Source organism: Fundulus heteroclitus, chromosome 10, assembly GCF_011125445.2.
Source record: "Fundulus heteroclitus isolate FHET01 chromosome 10, MU-UCD_Fhet_4.1, whole genome shotgun sequence".
In the NCBI taxonomy this organism is placed as follows: domain Eukaryota; kingdom Metazoa; phylum Chordata; class Actinopteri; order Cyprinodontiformes; family Fundulidae; genus Fundulus; species Fundulus heteroclitus.
The window spans coordinates 29,584,334-29,607,306 of record NC_046370.1 but is presented as its reverse complement, the minus strand read 5'-3'; the positions used below and the strand labels follow the sequence as shown (position 1 = coordinate 29,607,306).

Genomic DNA, 22,973 nt, shown 5'->3' with positions numbered 1-22,973 from the left:
GGATAGAGTTATGACTTAAAACACCTGCACACCGTAACACACTAAAAAAAGCAGAGATTAAAAAAATGAAGGAAAATCCCTTTTTTGTCTCCATATGCCATTTGTCAAAGTATCGTACTTGTTCAGTAAAGTTACTTTCTAGCATTTGATGTATCAATGAATCAACATAATGCAACCAAAAAAAAAATGAGAAAAGAAGGCTAAAATGTCCATCTCCTTGAATTATAATCCAATTTAAACCACAATGTTTGTAACTGTCTTCAGTTAACTTCAATAAACAGCTGTCTGATGATGAAGGATACTATTAAGAATGAAATAACATACAGTCTGGCTGAACTCTGGTGAAAGCAGTCATTTAATTCACTGGAATGGATCACAGACACAAGATAGCCCTGCATGACTATAGCTGAGAAAGTTGTAAATGTAAATGCAAAAAAATAAAATTAGAAAAAGAAGAAAAAAACTGAAACTAATTCTTATGCACATGTGAAAAAACAACAACTTTTAAATGCAATTGTATTCAAGCTTTTCCAATAACTGGAATTTGTAATGTTCAAGACACATTCAGCCGATGTTTATTTAAACACATGCAAAAAATGTCCTAAGATGTTTTTTTATGTGAATTTTAACTGTCAAAATCAATAGTATACAAATTACTTAATGTTTTTCTAAGTTACTGTTGGGTAGATTCAAGTAATATGAAGGGTTTTTAACTTAGATGAAAATAGAAGGGCAACAAAATTACCACGTAAGAAAACAAAACCCATAATACCTGACAAGTTGTGAAGATTTATTACTACTACTGCAGTACATATCAAACTGCTAGCCTTTACAAAATATAAACAATTCACATTGAAGCATATCTTCTCTGTTTAAACTTAAATATATTATTTACATCAATTGTACGTGTCCCTTCTTCTCCTCAGTTGCTGCACATTTCAACACAAATTCATATTTTTACAGCTGCATACAACAAGGATCATTCCAAAAAACTGTATTTCTTCTAAATTTGTACATAACTCAGATTCATTCCTGTACAGAAATGCTGCAGAGGCTGAAAGACGGGCTGAAAACTAGGACACATTCTGTATTGTGTTAGCAAAAATCAAGGTCAACCAAAACCAAGAAAAGAAAGACATGAGCTGAAAAAAGCTCTCATTCACGGGGTTGCTTTTGCATGTCCAGGTCTATTTATGTGGTGTTTGCAGGTGGGCCTTTTTTCCTCCTGGTATAAGTGAAATTGGGATGAAATAAGTGATGCAACGTCTTTTTTGGGTTTTTTTTTTTTTGCTTTCATCTGGAAACTGTAGGAAACCCAAAATAAAACAAGTCAGGATCAGTCGGAAAAAGGCTAAACCATGACGGAACATCACAAAAACAACTCCGGGAATGCAGCAAACACCACAATGTAGAGAAACAAAGAGCCCATCAGCAGGGACAGTCCAGCTCTTCTGTGCCCAAGAACTCCCCTAACATCAGTTCATGTTGACCATACGCAGGCTCTAAGTAAGGCTGTCCCTCTTTAATGTGCATTTGCCTTGCCGTTTCTTGATGCCTTTGCTTTACCATGTTTGGTTTCACGTGAGATGCTTGGATAGGGGCTTTCTGAGCCATGGGGGACAGAGGGACTGGCACAAAACTGTGGTAAACGACCAGTGGTGAAGTCAGAACCTCTACGTGGGGCGCTTGAGGAACACCACCGTCTGGTGACTGGACTGGCAGCTGAACATAGCTTCCTGTACCGGGATCAAAGAAGGTTTTTGTCTTGACTTGTACGGGCAGGTCAACAAAGAAGTATTGCCCAGAGTCTGGATCCTGGAGGAGTTTCCGTTGGGTCATAGGGATGGACTGCGTGAAAACAGCATGCTCCATGCTGGATTGACGAGAAAACTGGCTGGGGTGACTAGACTGTCGGGACAGAGGTGGGATCTCAGTGCGATACGTGTCAATACTTTGACTCCTTCTCAATGGGTGGCCTCCGCTTGGCTTGTCTTTGGCTCTGCCTCTCTGTTGAAGCTCATGCATGATAGATTCCTCAATCCGCTGAGTCCTGGGTTCGAGCTTGTCGCTGACTGGCAGATCAGCACTAAGCCTGCGCTCTGCTTTGCCCCCCAGATACCTATCTATGCTCTGGGATCGATTGAAAGGCCTGTCTGACATGGGCCTTTCGCTGACATGAGCTTTGTATACGGGCACATGACTGATGACACTGTCATTGCTATAATCTCTGTGCTCTGGCTTCTCTCTAGCATGTCTGTCAGTGCTGCGACCTTGTCTTTCTGATGCTAGATTGGGCCTTCCATCTGCACTTTGGTTATTTCCTTCCTCTGAATCCCGAGTCGGTCTCCGGGTCCTGTGGTTTGTTTCTACTTTGTTTTGCTTGTTGTTCTTATTGTGGCACTCACCCTGGGCATTACTATCATTGCTGTGGTGGCGATTGCCATCTTTGTGCTTTTTTTCACCACTCCTGCTAGTTTTAGCACTGCCGTTGCTTTTATGCTCTGCTTTATCGTTCCTTGTTTTTTCTGTTCTGTGTTTGCTGTTGCTTTGGGATGATTTTTGAGAAGACTTCTGTGTCTCTTCCTTCTTCATCCTTCTGTTTGTCAGTTTGATGGCTTTTTGTACTGCTTTTTCCGATTTTGGTAAAACTGCTGGAGGCTTGGGCAGCCCAGTTTGGCTGTCATTACCACTAGAAATAAATCCTGATTGTTCACTGATGTCCTTTGTCTCTTCACTCTCTGCAAGTACTTTATCTTCTGCCATGCTATCCTCAGTTGGGTCAGCAGTACTAGCTGGTACGCTCTCCATGCCTTCAGATGATGGGGTCACCCGAGAAAACCTTTCGTCCTCCAGAGGGACTACTAGAGAATTTTCAGTTTGGGATGTTTTGAAATTTTCAGTTAGGACATTTGAGGATAAAGCCAAAAACAGTGGTGATTCGCATGTTGAAACCTCTTTACCTTTAAAGACTTCAGTCGGAGATATGGTGCTGTTGTTGGTAGAAGTGTCATTTACCTGTGAGGGCTCTGGGTTTTCCTTGGTCTGATGTAACATTTTGTCTGTTTGGTTGGTTTTCTCAGATCCGTTGAGACTACCTCTTGGAGACCAGGGCAGTACAGGCTTCTTTGTCTTTGAGTTGAAACTGTTGTCTTTCACTTTGAACAAGGCCGGGATTCCTAAAGTTGGAGAAAAAGTGCTAGACGATGATGTTGTTGAATTGTTTTCTTCATTGCTAACTGCTTCTGTGTGGACGTTCGTTTTCTCATTGCTGTCCACATACTGGTCTGGTTGATTTTGGGTAGACTTTACCAGCTGCTTTATGCCCTCCCGCTCACTTTCATGATCACTTAAACAAGAGTATTCTGCCCCTGCGGTATTTGAATTGCTCTGTGAAATGGTCTGTCCTGGTTCATTAACCAGGTCCACCTCTGCTGGTGAGTTCCCTAAAGAGTGGAAGACATTCGACTCATTCTCTGTGGTTCTGTGCAGTGTGCTTTCCACAGAGAAATAGGAGGACTTTGAGGACAAGCTGGCTTGATCAGGTGGGCTCTGTGCAATGTTTGCACCTTTTACTAGCAGCAAAGGGGACACAATGTTTCTGGAGATTTCATCAAGTTCTTCTGCATCCATATTTAGATTCTTATTAGTCATTCTGGAAGGCTCTTCTTCTGGTGTGACGTTTTTGATCATATCATCATCATGCTTAATTAAAGAGTCTGGTTTTAAGGGGGCTTTTTGTTTAACCTTGCAGGTTTCTTCAGCTGTGGCTTTTGGACTTGTGTTTAGAATTAGGTTGTTAAGTGTAAGTGTATCTGCTGCAGAACGTAGTTTTAAACTGCCATTGTCCACCTCATCCTGCCTCTCTTTATAAGAAGTTCCATGCTGACTAGGCAAAGCTTCTTCAGTATCTGCACTTGTGTATATTTCAGAGCCTGTCCTGATGTTGCATAACTGGTCTGTATTGTTTTCAAAAGTTTCACTTTTACCATAGATTATGTCACCTGCTGGCTCTTTGTCGTTGGGTGCACTCTCATCTTGTCTACTAACACCTTTTTTGCTTCTGGGAGGAACCGGGGGAGCATCTAACCTCTTGTCCTCCCTTCCCTTCGTCAAGTACTCCTCACTGTCTTTACATACCTTTCTTGCTGTTTCTGGCAAACTGTCCTCTCGAATATGAGTATGATTATTAGCTAACTTTTCTCTCACATCTTTAGTATTTAGGACTAAACTGAGTTCCCTGTCCACTGTGTCCATGGCAGGTAGCGCTACCCTGCTGCCCATTCTCTGAGTTTCAACAGGTCTATGTCTAGTTTCTGATACTCTCAAGTCACCTAATCTCTGATTTAGGTTATTCTCTTTAAGTGGAGAAGTGTTGTCATCCTTTTCTTCTCTCTGTTTTATCAAACAGTCTTTGTCATGTTTTTTACGGTCCTGCGGCCATGTTTCACAACTTTCGTCTAGAACGTTATCTTCAGATGACAGAACTGTGTCCTGCTCTGTGAATTTATACCTTCTCCTCTCCCGCTCTGAGATGATCTCCTCAAGTGCCATCTTAGCTTTGTCATAGTTATCATTTAGAAGCGCTTTGTTCACAATGACGTTACTATCTAACTTTGCGAAGATTTCCTGCTTGCTCTGCTCCTTCTCTGCAAATATTTTTCTCTTTGCCAATGTGTTTCCTCTCATCGAAAGCATACCTCTCTTTATATTGCGAAGCTCCCTAGAGATTAAACAGTTTTTAGCCTTTGCCTCCTCATCAATGTTAAAAACCTCCAGTTTGCTCTTCACATTCTCAAGCATGCGATCGCCAAGTCGTGCTCTTTCCAGCTCTTTCAAAGCCTGCAAATCATTGAAAATATGCTCGCTATCTCCTATATCTCCAATTGACTTCATCTCCACGTCTGTCTCCATTTTTGCGTTCACGTTCAAATTGCTTTCCTTGTACTCCTTCGCTTGCTCGTCACCTGGCAGCGCATATCTCTGATGTTTGATAAAATTGTTCTGTCTGGATGAGAAAACATTTTTAGGTTTGCCTTGTTTCTGGACAGGTTCACTATCTTTAGTCGGTACATCTGGCTTGACGTCTATCAAATCGCCATTAGAGGGTTTGTCAGAATAATGTCTTTCCTGCTTGTCAAGAGACAAGCAGAGCTTTAGATCGGACTTAGCAAAATTTTTCTTTGGCACTGGTGGAGGCTCTTTGTTTACATTGCTGTTTTCACCAACCAGTGCTGCACTAGATGGCTCATTTCGCAATAAGCCACAGTTGTGTACTGTTACCAAACTATCCCCCCTGCTTTCAAAGGGTTCTTTTGAAACTCTCTGATCCATTTCTTTCTGCCTCATTAGGTCTGCATCTGGCATCAGCTTGCTGTTGCATTCTGAATGACTTGCTGATCGAGCTTTATTTTTGGCTGCATTAATGGCTTCCTTTGCTGCTCTGATTACATTTGTTGCACTGATAGTTTGGCCACCTGTGTTGTCTTCCTGGTGAGCCAGCTGAGCTGCAAACTCCTTTGTGCCTTTCACTGACCGTCCAGTTTTCTCTGGGACATTTGGCTGTGTTCTCCCCCCTGACAATATCCCCCCTTTCTCTAGTGTGTGGGGTGAAATCATGGGTGAATAATCTTTGATGACATTTAAAGTACTTGGTGAAAGCCCTGTGTTTGTTGGCAGTGCATTTGGAGGAAGCTCTCTGTTTTTCGCATCAATTGTTAGATCGGTGTTAGCAGAAATGTTATTGCTCTGTGGTACTTGAAGATATTTTGGATCACTGTCAGCTTGATTGGCTTTCTTGTACAAATTCAGAGATGGATAATTTTGCTTTTTTGCCATTGGACTCTTGTTCTTCTTTGAGGGTATAAATGGGGAAGTGGAGTTCTCCTCTCCAAGATCGATACTGCCAGCATCACATCTAGTCTGCAGTAAATTTGTCAACAAATAATCTGATACAGGCTTGTCAGCGGCATACGTTGTCAGCTCAAAATCTGATGGAGATACTATGTGTTCCAGGACAGGACCGCTAACTGTCAGCCCATCTTTTGAAATGGCAGGTGTACTCAAACCAGAGCCACTGCCCTCAGAAGGAGGATGATTATCTGAGGGTGGAGATTGGAGGGCTCCTTCACAGAGCTCAAGAGTTTTGAATTTATGTGGACTGTACCGACTCTTCACCCGCTTTCTGTTGTCTTTCAAGTTGAAGAGGATGCTGGATGCAAGCGATTTGTAGGTTTCTCGCTTGACCGGAGGTTCAGGGGTTACTTTGGCCTCAGAGTGCGGTCTACTCAGAAGGTCAAGGACAGAGGGAGAGAGAACTGCTTGGAAAATCTCTGAAGTTTCCGTTGGCTGTCTGGAGGGAATGACAGGAGTCATTAGCTGACAGATGCTGAATGGTGTAGAGGCTAAAGAACTGACCTCCTGAATTGCCGTAACTTCTACCGTTTCAACATCCTTTTTGACCACCAAAATGTTTTCATCCATTGGTTTTAAATGACTTTCTTGAGGTGGTTTTCCAAGTTGATTTGCTGGAATTGCACTTTTTGCCCTAGGCCCGTTGCGCCTCCATGGGGCAGCATTTTTCTCCCCTCCATCTGAAGAGCACCTCTTGCCAGTCAGAGAGGCAGCAGGCTTTGGCAGGACCTTTGGCGGAGGAGGGGCTGGGGTGGGTTCAGGAACTTTGGCAGCAGAGGACTCAACTTCTACTTTGTCACATGACTGCACTTGGTCAGCATGCAGACTTTCTGTTGTATGTGCCTCAGTCAGCTCCTTGTAAAAGGGGAAGTCATACCATTTAGGAACATTGTCGGGAGAGAGAATATCTGTGACTGTGTTATCTTGACCAAAGGGGTACCGGTTCAAATCTGTCCATGTTTGGAAAGGACTAAACTCACTGTGGAGAAAAAAGTTTTTGATGTTGAGTTTTCTCAGCTTTACTGTGGATTTGCCATTTTTAGTCTTTGTCAGTTTCCCTGATGGAAGGCTGGCATCCTTACATTTTTTATTAGAGCCACCACCAGACTGAGGGTGCGGATCTTTATTGTAATGTCTATTGGTGAGACTAGTGTGATAATCCGGAGGAGAATTCTGAAAGCTCTCTTTCTATGCTGCGAAGTGCAGATTTATCCCATGATTCGCCATTAGAGTCTGTCATACCTCCATTTCTTTCCTCTGCTGCACTTAGCACCTTTAGGAAGGAGGACATGTGGGATATGTTGTCCTGATGTTGCTGTTTCCAGGGCTGTGCATTGCTTTTATTGGGTTTGTGTTGCTCTGCTTTTTTAGAGTCCTTCTGTGGATTCTTTTTAAAGGGATCCCCTGCCAAAGGCTTGAGGCAGCTGTACGGCGAGTATCCATATAAAAAGTCATCGTTGTACACCGCGTCATCTCCAATGCAGAGACTACGGAAGGCCCTGTCGGTCAGGGTGCTGACCTCTCGATCCGTCTCGTCCATGAACAGGTCCGTGAAGCCATTGGGGAACCGATGATGGAGCATGCTTCCCATCCGATGGTTTATGTGTCGCTTTTCCACACAGCTCATGGTGTCGGCAAGTCGCTATTTTTTCATCACCAGTCTCGTGTCATCTGTTGCTGCTGGAGCTCAGTTGATATGCCAACATCAGTGAACTCTTGGGACCTGTCATTCACCTAAAAAGAAGCCAAAATATTAAATGTCAGTATAGCACTGTGTTTTGCAATGTAAGCAGCCAGAAACTCAAAAGACTCCCATAATTGACCAATCAGACATTAAATTATGACAAGAATGGCTACACTGACTGTGGTTGTGCCCAAACAAAATGCAATGCATTGTGTTACCCTTGATAATTAATATCAAAACAAGTATTACTTCTTTGGTAATTTGATCCGCAGTAGCTTTCCAGCCTTTGCTTCCTACATGCATCAAAGAGCGCGTGGTCTGGTTCACCGCTGATCCATTCTTGGACCATTTTTGATAGATTTGGACTTCTGCCGACAGGGAATTCTCTGCTAGGGCTGCAGTTTTGGAGATGCTCTGACCCAGTCAGCTAACACATTTTTGCCCTTGTTAAGCACACTTAAACCCATATGTTTACCCATTTTCATTGCTTCTAAGACTTAAAAAAAGCATTAATCTAAAAGGAATATAACTCCTGTTGCACTCATGTCCTTTATGTACACAACATGTGGTGGCTTGGACCATGCTAAAGCTATGCAGAGAGCAGACAAACACTTCAGAGCATGCACTTGGCTATTTTAAGCAATGCCTGCTTCAAGCAGTTAGCACCAACAGCATTGGTGCTTGCTTAAAGAAATAATGTTTTGTTCCATTTGCATGAAAGAAATGCCGTGAAAATGTAACAATAATTTGGTTCATGTGTCATTTGGAAAAGCACAATACGGTTCCATCCCCTACATACAATTTACTTTATTAAGAGGAATTAAATCTGGGAAGAAAACATGCAGACTATTGCAGACACTTTCAAAGCTATTAAACAGTTAGGTTGTAGCATGTGGCACAGGAAACGAGACACGATCACAAATCTCAGTCTACCTTAGCAACAGCTGCTCTACTGTATCTTGCTCTAGCCACTCTGAGTTCTCAGAATAGTTCAGTAACCCATTTATACCGCCTGACCTGAGAGCCTGCCACTGACACAAAACCTGAGGCTTCAGCTACCCATGCAACCATCTCCTCAAAGAAAATATGTTTGAACAAATAAAAGATAAAGCCTTCACGAGTCACGGGATCTAACTGTTCGAGTACAATGAAACACATCAAGATAATAAGTATAAGTTGTTTAGAAATGTTCATGTTACAGTGACAGATGATTTGATGAAAAGTTAGATAGGAATGTTGAACTAATCATGGTTACTTTTATACTTATGACTCAAAGGGGATGCTCAGATTTATTCAAAGTGAAGTTATGTCATCCCCTGACCTGAAAAATAGTTTTTGTGATATTTTATGCTGTGTGTTTGTAGAAAAGTGGTTAAATCCTCAGATGAATGGAAAGCTAACAACTGGTCAGATGAACCACCCTCTCGCTTTTGCTAAATTTAACTGTTAAAAACTCAAACAAAAAAAATATTTTTGTGCTATACAACTCCATATTTGTGGACACAAGACATCTGCGCTTTCATAAAACAATAGGTTTGTGGTTATTCACTCATGCGAGTAGTGGAAGGCTGACCACTAGTAAAGACAGGTTTACTAGTGGTCTACTACTAGTTTCACTTGTTTTTACTTGATTTTAGCAAGTGAAGACAAATCCAACTTAAAATGTTTATACTCTTAGGGTACAATGCTATATCAATGTATATTTAAATGTCTACACTTGTGAAAGAGACAGTTTTTAAATGTGTCTCTTTCTCTGTTTGGTAACATCAAAGCGATGGAGCGTATATACGTAGTCTGACAATTAGTCAGACAGAACCCCTGATATATTTGGTTAAACTGGAGCATTGCCCATGTTTTTCTAGGTCACGCAAGTGTTCTGAAATGATCACTCACAGCTATAAAAGGCCAACAATCCAAATCAAAGGCACTTTGGTGCAAAAAAAGGAAAGTATTCAGCTAAAAAACTGCAACAAACTTAATAAAGGTCTCTTGAAAGGGTTGATGTTTGAGATTCGTTAATATTCCCCATGGATCTGAACATTTTCAGTTTCAGTGGTTGAACAAAAAAGAAATCAGCTAAAACTGGGAAACTGACTAGGCTAGCTTTCCACCGTTCCGAAGTTGTTCAGCCTGAAAAAGTAGCAACAAACTTAACAAAAGTCTCTTGATAAATTTAAGTAATTCAATATTCAGTAAAATGGCATTGTATCCCAAATAAATAGCATTTTTAGTTTGAGTTGTTTTAATGATTTAAAATCAATTCAAACAGAGTGTTGATCTAGCTGTTTGCTTTCCACCACTCCACTCCACTTCACCACAGAGAGTTCTTCACATTTCTACAAAACTGCAGTATGACATTCTTATGCCACAGTGAAGGGAACTATTTTAGATAAAAATGTAATTTGACAATATCCCTCAGTTTAATTACCTATAGGTAAACCTACCAAGAACCTATTGACTTCACTATATGCACTCTATCCGTCTCTGATAGGCTGGTCTGCAGTACGGGGACCCAACAGGGAACTGGGCTGACACTGTTCACCTTCTATACTGCAGACTTCTCCATCAGCTTCTCAGGCTGCCATCTTCAGAAACTCTCAGATGACTCTGCCATAGTCAGCCTCATCACATGTGAGGATATCTAGACATGGATTCAGCAGGTGCAGACCTACCACATCGACAACAATGAACATCTAGGGAGCTGATGTTGAGATAGTGGCACCTGTGTGTTCACCTGGACAACAAACTGGACTGGAGTCCAGTTTACCACGGATGCTCTTTACAGGAAGGGTCAGGGCAGACCTGCTGAGGAGGCTGAGGTCTTTTGGAGTGCAAGGGGCGCTCATGAAGACCTTCATTGACTCTGTGGCAGCTTCAGCCTTTCTTCTTTGGTGCTTTCCTCTTTGGTGTAGTTAGATGGAGCAGCAGCTTATCTACAGCTGAGAGGCTGATAAGCTCATCAGAGAGGCCAACGGTGTACTAGGATGCCCCCTCGAGCAAGTGCAAGAGGTGGGAGACAGAATGACTTTACAAAAATTAACATCCCTGTTGGACAGTGTTTCTCACCCTATGTGTGAGAATGTTGCAGAGCTAGAGCTCCTTCAGTTGGAGATATCTGCATCCTAAGCTGCTGTTAGACCACGTCACTGCTCCCAGCAAACTCGATAAGTCTTTACGTCCCTGCTGTTTTGGCATAGTGTCTCTCAGTCTTGTAAACAGTATGTTGTGTAATGTACATATAAAAATATGTGTTTTGTAAATGTTTTAATTTACCCTGCTCAGTTGCACATTTCCGAATGCACCATTTCTAATAACTGAACAGTATTTGTCTCATGTTGTAAATTTGCACTTACTGCTCAGTCCCATTACTCTTATGTTTTGTTTCTATATTTTTACCTTTGTGTGTATCCGCATTTTTCTATTTGCCTTTCATGTTGCTGCTTGTAAACCTGAATCTTACCACTGAGGGACAATAAAGGTCATTTCTATTATATGCTATTCCATCTAAGATCAGACTTACAGAATATTTTGGCTTTCTAGGAGCTCCTGGTTGCCAACAATCTTCCAACTCTCATAGCTGGAGATCAGTTAGCAACCACGGTACTTTCCCAGCATCTGCTTGTGTATTTATACTCAAGAACTCAGATAGCCCAGCTAACTGTACAGTAAAAAGACTTAAATTATCGAGGGTAATTCTTCATTTTCCCTGTGGATGTTTTATTATCGGTGAAAAAGACATGACGGCATGTCTGTTTAGTGGTTTAATGGTAAGGAAACAGAAGCAGAAGTATTTAGTCAGAAACTTTAGGTAGCTGCCACTATCACATATTGTTTTTAGTAATTTCTCACACTGTGATTTAATAAGCACCAAAATAGATACACAATGCTTTTTTTACCTTGGTGATGGGTGTGTCATGCTCAGAGCAAGAAGTCTAAATGCTCTACACAGACTAGAGTACGGTTAAAAACAAATTCCCAAAGTTAAATCCGGCAATCCAGAGCAGCACCTGCAGAAAATATTCCAGTTAGTAGATGTTCATTAAAGACTTCTTCTAAAGTTTCCTATTTAAGATAAAGAACAAAGAAAACTCACCTCAGTGAGTCAAGCCCCTGGATCCATGTTCAAATGCGGTGGTGTGGCCGGCCCGCTCAGCGCGAGCTCTCAACATACTAAAATAGACACACAAGTCAGCGTGGCCAAACTGAGCAGCAACACAGGGCCCAGCTTGATGCCTCTCATTGGAATAACCAGTAGGTGTCAAGTGGCAGGGCAAGACAGGCTTGCCAGGGCGAAACGGACACTGTCATTGGTTATTTTTGGAACTAAGTATTCAGATCTGATTGGCCCTAGCATTGATCTTTTTTTTTACTGTCTGGCACCTTTGAAAACAAGACAGGATCCTCTTGTCAAAGAAGGGGAGGGACTGAGTTGTTTGGACAATACCTGGTGGCTGTGGGTGAACTTACCTGGTTACAACACAGGCTCATATTTAGCAGCCAAGTTATATTGCCTGAGTCATTCAGAGAAACAAGTCTCTGATCTAGTGCATTGCCTCACAAAAGTCCAGATTAGACTCGGTGGATGCAGATGTCTGGGGCCTGGCATGACCAAGGCATGATTGGACTCATTCTTGTTGCTCAAGTTTTGTTTACAAAGCCATGACGTGGAAACGTGTGACCGGGCAGTCTAGTTTTAGGACTAATGCAGCTGTTGTTGCTGCGAGATTATGCAGAAACTAGGGTGTGGGGTGGTTGTTGTGTTTTGTTTACTCATTATTTCATGGTAAGACAATACATAAATGATCCCGGTGCATTCCAAAAGTAGAGATTTGTTTTTGCCCCTCTAATCTCAACTGTGCAAGCACTAGTCAACAGATCAATGAAAAAAATCTTTATGGTTTTATAATTAGTGATACATGTCAAAGTATAATTTTTAAGCACCTATTCTTGTTACAGGGTCGAGAGACTACAGCATTTCTCATTGTAGCAAAACCCTTGGGCCACTAGTTTTACAAATTCCTATATTTCTTGTTAAAACTTCTTTTGTATAGGACCAATTTCTGTCACCAACTTCTGTGTATCCCTAAAAACTGGTGCAGGCAACTGCTGTCAGAATTTGCCTTGTTAGTAAACATTCTCCAGCCATATGTAATTTAATCTCAGTATAATTGTAGCAGAAATATCAGGGATACACCTTTGGAGTGGTTTGATAAGGGTTGGGTTATAAATCAAATTCTTTTCAAAGTTGGGGAAAGTGTATCACGACTGTGAACCTACTGAGGCATGGCTCTCCACCTGAACTAAGAAGCTGAGCAACGGAGTTTGTGAGAGAAGCAGTGAACAGGCTCCTCTAGAAGAGCTGCAGAGATCTAGAGTTTAGATGGGAGAATTTGTTGGCGGGGAAACTACCGGTGGCGTTTATGAGGAGTGGAAAGAAATTAATTAAAGTCATCAGATGTTCCTTTTGCAGCTTTCAACAAGCGGTTGGGTTCTATGGTCAGATGAGACCAAAATTTGACCTAAACACTAAAACATATTCATGGGTTAAAATGACCCGGTGAAAGGCCAGGCCTAAATCCAAGCAAGATTCTGCAGAAATATTTTTTTTTTTAAATTGATGTTCACAGAAACTCTCCATCCAAGCTAAATGGGCTTGGGGTATTTTGCAAAGAATGACTAAAAATGTCAGGTGGTAAAGACACAAAGACTTGCGGTAACTACAGTCGTTGCTGTCACTGAAAGCTCGTTCTATAACGTATTAAACAGTGGAAACAATTGCATAGCACATTTTTAAGATGGCTATTTCAATAAAATCTTAAAAAACCACGTTCTGTTTTTTTCACTTCATAATAATATGCTACATTTAACTGCTTCATCACATAAAATCCATATAAGGCAAACTGGTTTCAAGCACACAAAATGAGAAAAAGTTCAAAGATTGTAAGGCGCTGGGTTTTTAATATACTTTCAATTTGACATTGGACTTCCCCTATTTGTCTAGAACTAAATGAACAAATGAACAGTGTGTGTGTGTGTGTGTGTGTGTGTGTGTGTGTGTGTGTGTGTGTGTGTGTGTGTGTGTGTGTGTGTGTGTGTGTGTAATCAAAGTGTAAAGAAATAGGTCAGGGTAGAAGTGAGAGCTTGTGAATGAGGACATTAGAAAAAAGTAACAGATGGTATCTTCTTTGTTAAAGCAGCTTGAGAAACTAGTTTTCAGCAGTTAGAATGGAAGTTCAGTTGTATTGCTATGTCTGAGCTGTAGTTCACAATAGTTTTAACCAACAAAGGCGGACCTATCAGCGGAGGAGGTTAGGATGTCGGAAAAAGTTGGAAACAAATAACTGCATGAAGACGAGACTTAGGACAGTCAGCAGTCAAACATAATGTTAGGCATTCATCATGGCAGTTTAACAGTACAAGAAATGTTGATGTTAATTTACTGGCAGTTAGACTAAATAGGTGCATTTTATTCCATTTACAGCTTGGAGCAATATCTGTCTTCAATAATCAATACCTACTTATTTATATCTATAGTCATAGTGAATGAATTACAATATGTCTGTCAGTGCCTTTTGGAAAATAACTTTTTGTCATGATTTGTTTTCGTGTACCCGGGCAGAGCACGCACACACAGAGCTTGTTTTTTTGCAGTTTATTAAAGTACTGAGTTATGGATGATGATGACCAAAGTTTGTTACCGGACAGGAGATGATGGGTGCATGAGCAGGCTGACTGGAAGAGACTGGAGAATTCAGAGCTGGATCTCGTGTCGAGTACAAGGAGGTGCTAGGACAACTTTCAAACCAGAGATGCAGTATGAGAGAGAGTTCTTGAGAAGCAGGACTGTTGGCGAACCAGAGGTGCAAAGGTAGCAGGAGAACCAGCAGCAAAGCGGAGTGCTTACTTGGAGCACAGAGGTAGCAGGTGATCCAGCAACTAGCAGAGACCTTACTTGGTGCACAGGGGTAGCAGGAGATCCAGCAACTAAGCAGGGACCAAACTAGGCTGACAGACGTGGAGTGAGTGAAGACTGATGAGAACAGGACTTGACAGGCGTGGTGTTGATAGAGACTGAAGACAAGCCGGCGACGAGGAGCAAACTGAAGGAAGCTTATATAGAGAGACTGGCAGGTGAAGTGAGTTCTGACTGATTGGTGCCTAACATGTGTGACTGATTGTTGAGGGAGTGGAGGAGGTGCTGAAAAATAACAAAGGCCAAAACTGAACCATGACACTTTTAAGCAGGTATTAAAAATACTTTTGATATAAAAAGTATTGATCTGCTGTACTGTTCTAATCTTACAGTTTTTGCGTTTCTTGTAAACAGATGATTATCATAACTAACATATATAAAGGCTTGAAAACATCTGCCTGTGTGTAATTAATTCACATAATGTGTCTTTGTCAGGGATCTGTGTGGTGTTGTGTTTGTTTCTCCTGCATGGCGCTGCAGGTTTCCCATGTGATTCATCAAGCTCATGTGCAGGAGTTGAAGAGGAGCTGGCTGCTGGTCATTTCACACCTGAGTGTCAACGTCTAGCCCTCCATGAATGTTCCTGGTGTTTGATCGTCTTGTAGTTTCCTGGCTCTGTGCTCTACTGCACACACTATTTGTTTCCAAGGTCACCGCTGGAGTTTTCCTCTGGATCTTTTGTTATTGAAGCTTTCTGGATCCGCTTTTTAAATCTCCTTGCACCATATTCTCTTGGACTACTTCCTTCTTGGACCGGCAACCTTAAACTCGCATTGACTGGAACCTCTGCGCCTCAACCTGCCCGCCCTCCAATGCTTCACCAATAAGTGCATTCTGAGACCATGCTCAACACTTGGACCAACACCCCTTTGGCGTCTGCTTACACCTCCCTTGGCTTCAGTCATGGACCTTAGACCAGTAAGATCAGTTGACAGATTCTCACCCTCTTCGTTGTAGTGTACCTCCTGGCCTGTACATCACAATCTTTGTATTACAATAAATCTGTTCAACATTGATTATTGTCTCCTGAGACTATCACATGTGGATCAAAAGCTCACCACAAAACATTACAGCTTCATTTAGCGAATAGGGTTACAGACAAAAATTGAGTTTTCAATCTAATTTATTGAGTATGACTGTATCTTTCCTTTTCCCACGTCTAATGTGCAATTGTTGGAAAAAGACTGAAAAAATAATTACATATCTTGTGCTAGTGATTAGAAGAGAAGGTAAAGGATGGAATTGCTTTTACTATGTAGTGCTGGGGACAAAGTGTTTCTCCCCTAACAGATTCCCACTGTTAGGGGAGGAAATCTGATTATTTATCTGCTTTTATGTTGTCAAACCAATTTTAATACCCGACAAAGAAGAAGTTTACAAATGATGATTTAATTTAACAGAAAAGAAACAATCCAAACCATGCTGGCTCTGTGTGGAAAAGGAATCATTAATTATGGATTAGCATTTGTTAGAAAGCTGTGTTTAATTTCAGTTTCCAAAGTTTATTGCCACACCTTGTAGATCAAGAAGTCTCTTGCATAGAACCTAACTGACAACATGAAGTAGACTAAAAGATGTCAAAGAGCAACACAGCATTCCTTGATAGAAATAAATACAAGCATAGATGAGAAACAAAGACTTCTAAGGCTTCGGGAATCCAGCAATCAGATCGGGACAGCTTTTTACCAAAATAAAAATTTACCCACCCGTTATCCGTGCATTATTAACCCTGTTATCACGGGGGGCCAGTACTTATCTCCACCCGTCACCAGGCTTGAAGCAGAGTACACCCTGAACATGGTGACACAGAGACACATAGGACAAACAACCATGCACACCCACACACCTAAGGACAATGTAGAAAGGACAATTAACATAAGTCATGTTTTTTTTGACTGTGGGAGGAAGCCAGGCATGCACAGGGAGAACATGCAAACTTTATGCAGAAAGAACCCAGACTGGGGTTCAAACCCAGGACCTTCTTGTTGCAAGGCAGCAGTGCCATCGTCTGTGCTACTGTAAAACCATAAAAATGTAGTCATTTGAAAATTGCTTTTTGTATTGGTGCAACTTATCTTTGATGGATATCGGTTTGTGTTTGATCTGAAACATTGCAGTGTGAAAAATAAGCCAAAAAACAGAAAAACCCGGAAATGGAGTGAATACATTTTCACAGCACAGTACCTAGATACATTAGCTGAAAAACAGATATTTGTCGGTTTGTCATTAAATTTATGTTGAAAGAGTGGAGAGACAATGGGGGAGCTTGTGTAAGCAGTGTGCAGAGCGCAGGACCTTCAAGAAAAGTCAAATAGTCACGTAATCATTTAATCAGCAAAGCTTTGAAACCCACACACTCAGGAAGCTGCGTGTCTTTTGTACGAAAGCCTCAGAGCATTTAGAGAAGCACGACAGATACACCAGAGATGAGGACAGATCAGTTCCATGGGCGCATGTCAGCTGTTATCAAGGTTTTCCTGATCACTGGTGAGTTCAATGAATGCCTCGTATTCTTCTAGCAAATTAAACACACCGTTACTCACAGCTGGATATTTTTTTTTAAATAAAAAAAGAAACAAAACCACTCAATTATATTGGTGAGTATGGGTAACAACAGCACGCGAGGCGTAACAAATAACATTTATAAAGTGACTTGGAGAGGTACATTTTAAACCCTTGTGTTTAAAATATTTCAAAACTGAAAGGGAAACATACAGTATGTTTTTTGTGGGTTTTTTTCAATTATGTAACGTAACTAAATTATCTGTAGTTAGGGTGGGTACCTTTACATATTATTCTTTTTCTTTTTTACGCAATTTCTTGCATTTTGCTTTCATGTTGTTTTGCATGGTGGTGTCATTCTGTATGCTGCTATTCAAATCACTTAAATTATCTTGGAACCTTAAAAAAACAGCAGCTAAATTATACATTAAAATCCTTAGAATTGAAAAGGGGGAACTCTTGTTGCACAATGATGGCAAACTTTATTATTACTCTTCCTAACAGTACAGACCTTAAGCTATAAGGTCTGTACTCTACAGACCTTATGGCTTAAGTAAAATTACATGTAAGCCATAAACTATTGATACAGATCTATATTTAAAATTACTCTCATTCGACCATGAAGTTTGTTTATCATAGTAAGTGAGATGGGCCTCTCCCAAAAAGACAACGATTTTAAAATTACGTTTTTAATTTTTTCATCCATACCCTTCTCAATCCTCCCTGAAATCATTTTTATTGGTATTACAACTTTCAGATACTTTCGAAAACTCTAAAGACTTATCCTTTCCCATTGCACCATCTTGTTTAAATGACACATGGAAGTCTAAAATTCAACTTAGACATCTACTAAATGTTATTAACAAAGTTTGGTTTCAGCCTAAGCTTCTATAAACCAAAACCAACTTGTGGGATCAGCTTCAGACGTGTGATTCAGCAAAATAGAAAGATAATTTCACTAGTAATGAGGAAGTAAATACATAAAAGCAAGTCAAATAATACAGTTTCAATAGAAAAATTAAAAATATAGAACAATGTATTGACTGTTGGGAAAGGAACGTTGCATTATGTAAGTTCGCCGTCTACCATGGTTCGGGACCATGTTTGTGTGTTTTTATTTTATTTTCTAACATCACAAAGATTGGAACATCAGACAAACATAACCTGGGTAAATACAAAATGTAGTTTTCAAATGATCATTTCCTCTATTAAGATAAAATGCTATCCAAAGCAATATTTTAAAGAATGTAATACAAGATGATTAAAACTAAATAATCACACAGCAATAAACGGGGAAGAGCTTTCCAGAACAACACACAATAACGTATTTTTGAATTGATCTGAATATCTATTAGAACAATGCATTGTACTTCCATTGGCAATATGTACTGGTTACTTGACTTATGAATGATACAACCAGTGCAGCAGATAGAAAAAAGTCACTGAGGCTTTGTCCACATGTTTCCCTGATATTGTTTTTAAAAACAATATTGCACACGTTTTCAGAGAGATTTTTGGCCAAGCTAACCAAATTTACCACTGAGCTTTGTTTTAAACATACCAAACACCTAGGTGGCAGTGTATGAACCAACATAAATATCAGGACATCTCTGGTAGCATTCATGGCCATGTCTATAACAATGGTCGCACACGTGACATCAGCGCCACATTATCTGTCGCAGACTATGATGCCTGGGACCTTAAAACTCTGTTCTCTCAAATCTCCACTTTGGTTGGAGTTTTCAGAAGTAATTATTTATAGTGAAGTAATTCTGAGTTTTTGTATGGATGAAAGGTCTAAACGCATCAAAATGTGTTTGTTTACCCAGATGTCCAGATGTGGGCAAAGCCTGGGTAAAAGTAACTTGTTATTACTAACCTCTGTAGCCTACTTCGTGTTGTCATGTGGGCTCTGTTGAGTAGGGTTCCTGTTTTACAGGTCAGAAATCCGGACATGGTGTGGTTTGTAACACTGAACTCAGTTTTCATTTAAATGTGGTCATTCACAGTTAACTGAGGATTTTGTAAGTGAGGTCATTACTTTTTCACAAAGGGCCAGGCTGATTTGGACAGCTTTATTGTATTAATAATTAATAGCAGAATTTGAAAAATTTGTGTTGTTTTTTTTACTATCATTTAAAACATTTAAATAACATAAAAACAAAAATTTTGTAATAATATAACGTGAACAAACCGACTTAAATATCAACAAACTTTCAGCTTAACTTTGTGTTATGTGTTATAACAAAAACACACATTTTATTTAAAAGTCTACATAAATATAGTTTACAGCGAAAAGTTTATTTTTTCTATTTCCAAAAAGATAAAAATACATATATTTTTTTGGAAATAAAAATAAATTTCCCAAAAAAGTTTTTATTCCAACAATTATGAATATTATGATTATGAACGTTTTATTCCAACGATTATGAACAGGCATCAAAAGCATGAAGAGCTCCTGCGAGGTCTTACTTCCGAAAATGGTTTGACTCTCCTTGCTTTCCCTGTTAGACATGACCCATTATATAAGAGGTCACACCTTGGCCACTAGAAACTTTATCTGACACTCACTGAAGGCACTCAACGGGTTGAACCGATGTGACGGACGGCATAATTACAGTGAATTTTGTAAACAGAAACACTGCTCTTATCAATCAGCAAAACAAAACTGTTTTTCTCGCTCACCTTCTTATAGATTAGATTTTATTTATCATCTTGCATACAATAACGACTAATACAGGAGTTGGAGCTGCTGCCGAAGCGCGGTGAGGCTCAAGCTGTGAAATATCCCCTTACTGAGCTTAGATGCACTGTTTTAGCAGCACAGTTCCCACAGCACCACTCCACCTATTTTTGCTCCTGAGCCAACAGCTGGGGGGACTGAATGCTTGGCTGATGGGTGTCATAAATTGTTTGGTTTTCCTCCAGTGCCCTTGGTGTCCTCAGTTCGACTAAGTAACTTGAACAGCTGACCAGAACTAGTTTATTATTGTGAGATTTCTAAAGGGAAACCCAGCTAAGAAGCAAATCTTAACAGAGGATAACTTTATTCGCTATTTGGCAGCACGTATTTTTCTGTTATTATTTGGCTCACTGAATTTTGAATAATAATTATTATTTGAATAATAATTACTTGCAGTTTTGTACCTTTTCGAAATCTTTCTAAATTCCTGAGTTATATCTGCATGCAAAATACAGTGCCTTGCAAAAGTATTCATACCCCTGAGAGTTTTCACATTTTGTCATGTTGCAACCACACACTTCAATGTGTTTTACTGGGATATCAAGTGTTAGACCATGGGTCTGCAGCCTGCAGCTCCAGGGGTGCATGTGGTTTTCCATTGTGGCTCTGAATAACTTTGGCCAGCAGGGACATAGAATAGGGGGAAAAGGCTAGGTTTAGCAAATGCTGCTTTTTATGCATGTTATTATATTTCATGTTTTCTTTTATCATTCAGCCGCAAACCAGATTCTTGTTCAAAAATCATGTTTGTAATAAATATTCTTCCATTTTAGAAAATTGTTTCTCTTTTTTGTAAAAAAAAAATATATATATATCATAGAAATTAATTATTTTATTTATTTTATTATTTTAATTTATTATATTAAATCTGAAAAGCAAATGTTATAAAATTGGCAATTATAAAAGTCAATAAGCTATTTATGATTCAAGGATCTAGACCCATGTACCTGACCCACATAAAGTATGTACTTATAAAGTTATAAACTTGGAAGAGCTGCATGAGCCACCAGCCCAGGTAGGGTAATTTATTCACAGGACAGCTAGTCATGCACTCCACAAATCTGTCCTATGTGGAAGACTAGAAAGAAGGAAGCCATTGCTGAAAAAGGCTATAATTCCTGTTTTAAATTTGCCTCAAACCATGTGGAGGACCATGCAAATAGGAAGGTACTCTGGTCACCAACATTTGCCTAAAAGCAAAACCAACACCACAAATGACCCTGAACACAGCTTTATTTAAGAAGTATGATTTGTATTTGTATTCAGTATCCATATATAATACTCGACTGATCCATAAGTCACAGTGTCAAGTCTTTTGTGGGTATATGTCTACCATCATTACACATGTAGAAAGTACACTTTCCCCAATTTTAAAAATGGTTCAAGTTCAGAAAGATTACATGGAATGTCCACAGACATGTTATCTAACTCTTGCAACAGATTCCCAATTGGGTTTAGGACCAGGCTTTGACTAGGCTAATCTAACACATGATAATGCTTTAAATTTAAACCACTCCATTTGTAGATCTGGTTGTATTGTTAAGTGATGTCCTGATGGAAGAATATGGGGAGAATTTTGTTCCATTATTGTTGCAAGGAAAGAATGCCTTTTTTGTAAATGGAAATAAAAAAAATAAAAAATGCAATCCAGAAATGAAACTTTAAGAAAACTTCTCAAATGTTTTCAGAGTAATTTTGCTGTTTTCGCAGATTTTGGTTGTTCGGCTCTGACCAGCTTCCCACAGCATGAAACTGACACCCCCAACAGTTGGTGCCACATAATGAATTTGCGTTCAGGCCAAAAAGTAACGTTTTGGTCCTATCTGTCCAGTGCATTGAAATCAATATCAAACATATTTGGTTAATTTGGAAAGTGTTGAAGCAGAGAAGAACTTTCTTTTGTCTGAAAATGTAAAAAAAATAATCAAAAATCGAAAAGAATAATTTGAAAGTCTAGTTATGCAGTTTTTTAAAAATAATTTTAAAAGTACTAAATTTAAAATTCATAGTTTTCACAGCTATGTGGGAACCCTGTTTAAGATTAGATTTTCAAAAATCTAAAGTGTCCCAAAAGTCTGACACTAAATGACTAAATTAGAACCTTTGACATATCAAATCTGTATAAAGAAGCAAAAAAATAACCCGTAAGGAATACATTTACCACAAGATGAACAGAAATATGAACAAATAGAACTCCAAAGAGGATAAAAACCTTTAATTGATTTGAGTAAATGGGAAATGCTGCTACACAAAAACTGATGTTTGATTAATTTGTCATGCAGACAGGATGTCTGATCTGCTCAAAGGTTTGCCTTAAAATTCAGGGCTGTATAAGGAAACTTTTGCCTCAGCCATGGTGAGAAAGACAATAAGGACTTTTAATTGCACAACCGCTGACTCCTGATCGCAGTGACATTACTTTCATAGGCTGGGTTGTTGCGCTGTCTTGGCAGAGTGTTCATTGTGTTAAATCCTGCTGCAGCTGGCAGCAGTCTGTTGCAGGCAGTCTGCAGTGGTGGGCAGCTGCTCTGTGCCTTCGCCCTCCTCCCGCACACGATCAGAGGTCATGAACAAATCTCTGAACGAAGCTTTGTTTCTTTTGTTTCCTTCAGTCATGGTTTGTGGTTTTTAAATATCAAAATTATATTTCGGTTTGGCCCACTCGATTCATGGTGGTCCTTAATATTAATCTTGTCTCTCTTCAGTTTAACTTTTCCATGCACTTTCTCAGAGGAAACCTTCTTGTTTCTCCTCATCCCTCGACCAATCAGTGACCAGCAGTCTGCTCATGTCACGTTTCACCCCTACTCAGCCCCGGCCATGCTACCTCCTGAGGAGGGATGAAAAAACCTAGCCTGGTAGGAAAAAACTTAACTGTAACGCTCGCAAAACGGGCAGAACCAAGTAGAGCCAGCCGACATGGAGCCCGTGGAAAAGGGGCAAGAGATTTTAATAAATATGTCTTTATACAAACATGAATTTAAGAGTGTGTGTTATTTCAAATTTGCAACACCTGCAAAGCAAAGAAAAATATTTAATCTGGTCTACAATAAGCCCGCAACTTATATATTTTGATTAACCACGTCTGAGTTGGTGAATACGCTTCCAATTTTAACTTTAGATTTAATCTACACGCACGACTGTAGGTATTGTATCTGAGG

At 39.9% G+C, this 22,973-nt stretch overlaps 1 protein-coding gene across 1 annotated transcript; it reads right to left on the bottom strand.

The window, feature by feature from the left end:
* Positions 1-337: 337 nt before the first annotated feature.
* LOC105930835 lies at positions 338-11,811 on the bottom strand. The gene is given in 4 exon segments (XM_021319823.2): positions 338-7,061; positions 7,063-7,644; positions 11,491-11,601; positions 11,688-11,811. Coding segments are annotated over 2 exon segments (6,108 nt in total). The 5' UTR covers positions 7,538-7,644; positions 11,491-11,601; positions 11,688-11,811; the 3' UTR covers positions 338-1,428.
* Positions 11,812-22,973: the final 11,162 nt, after the last annotated feature.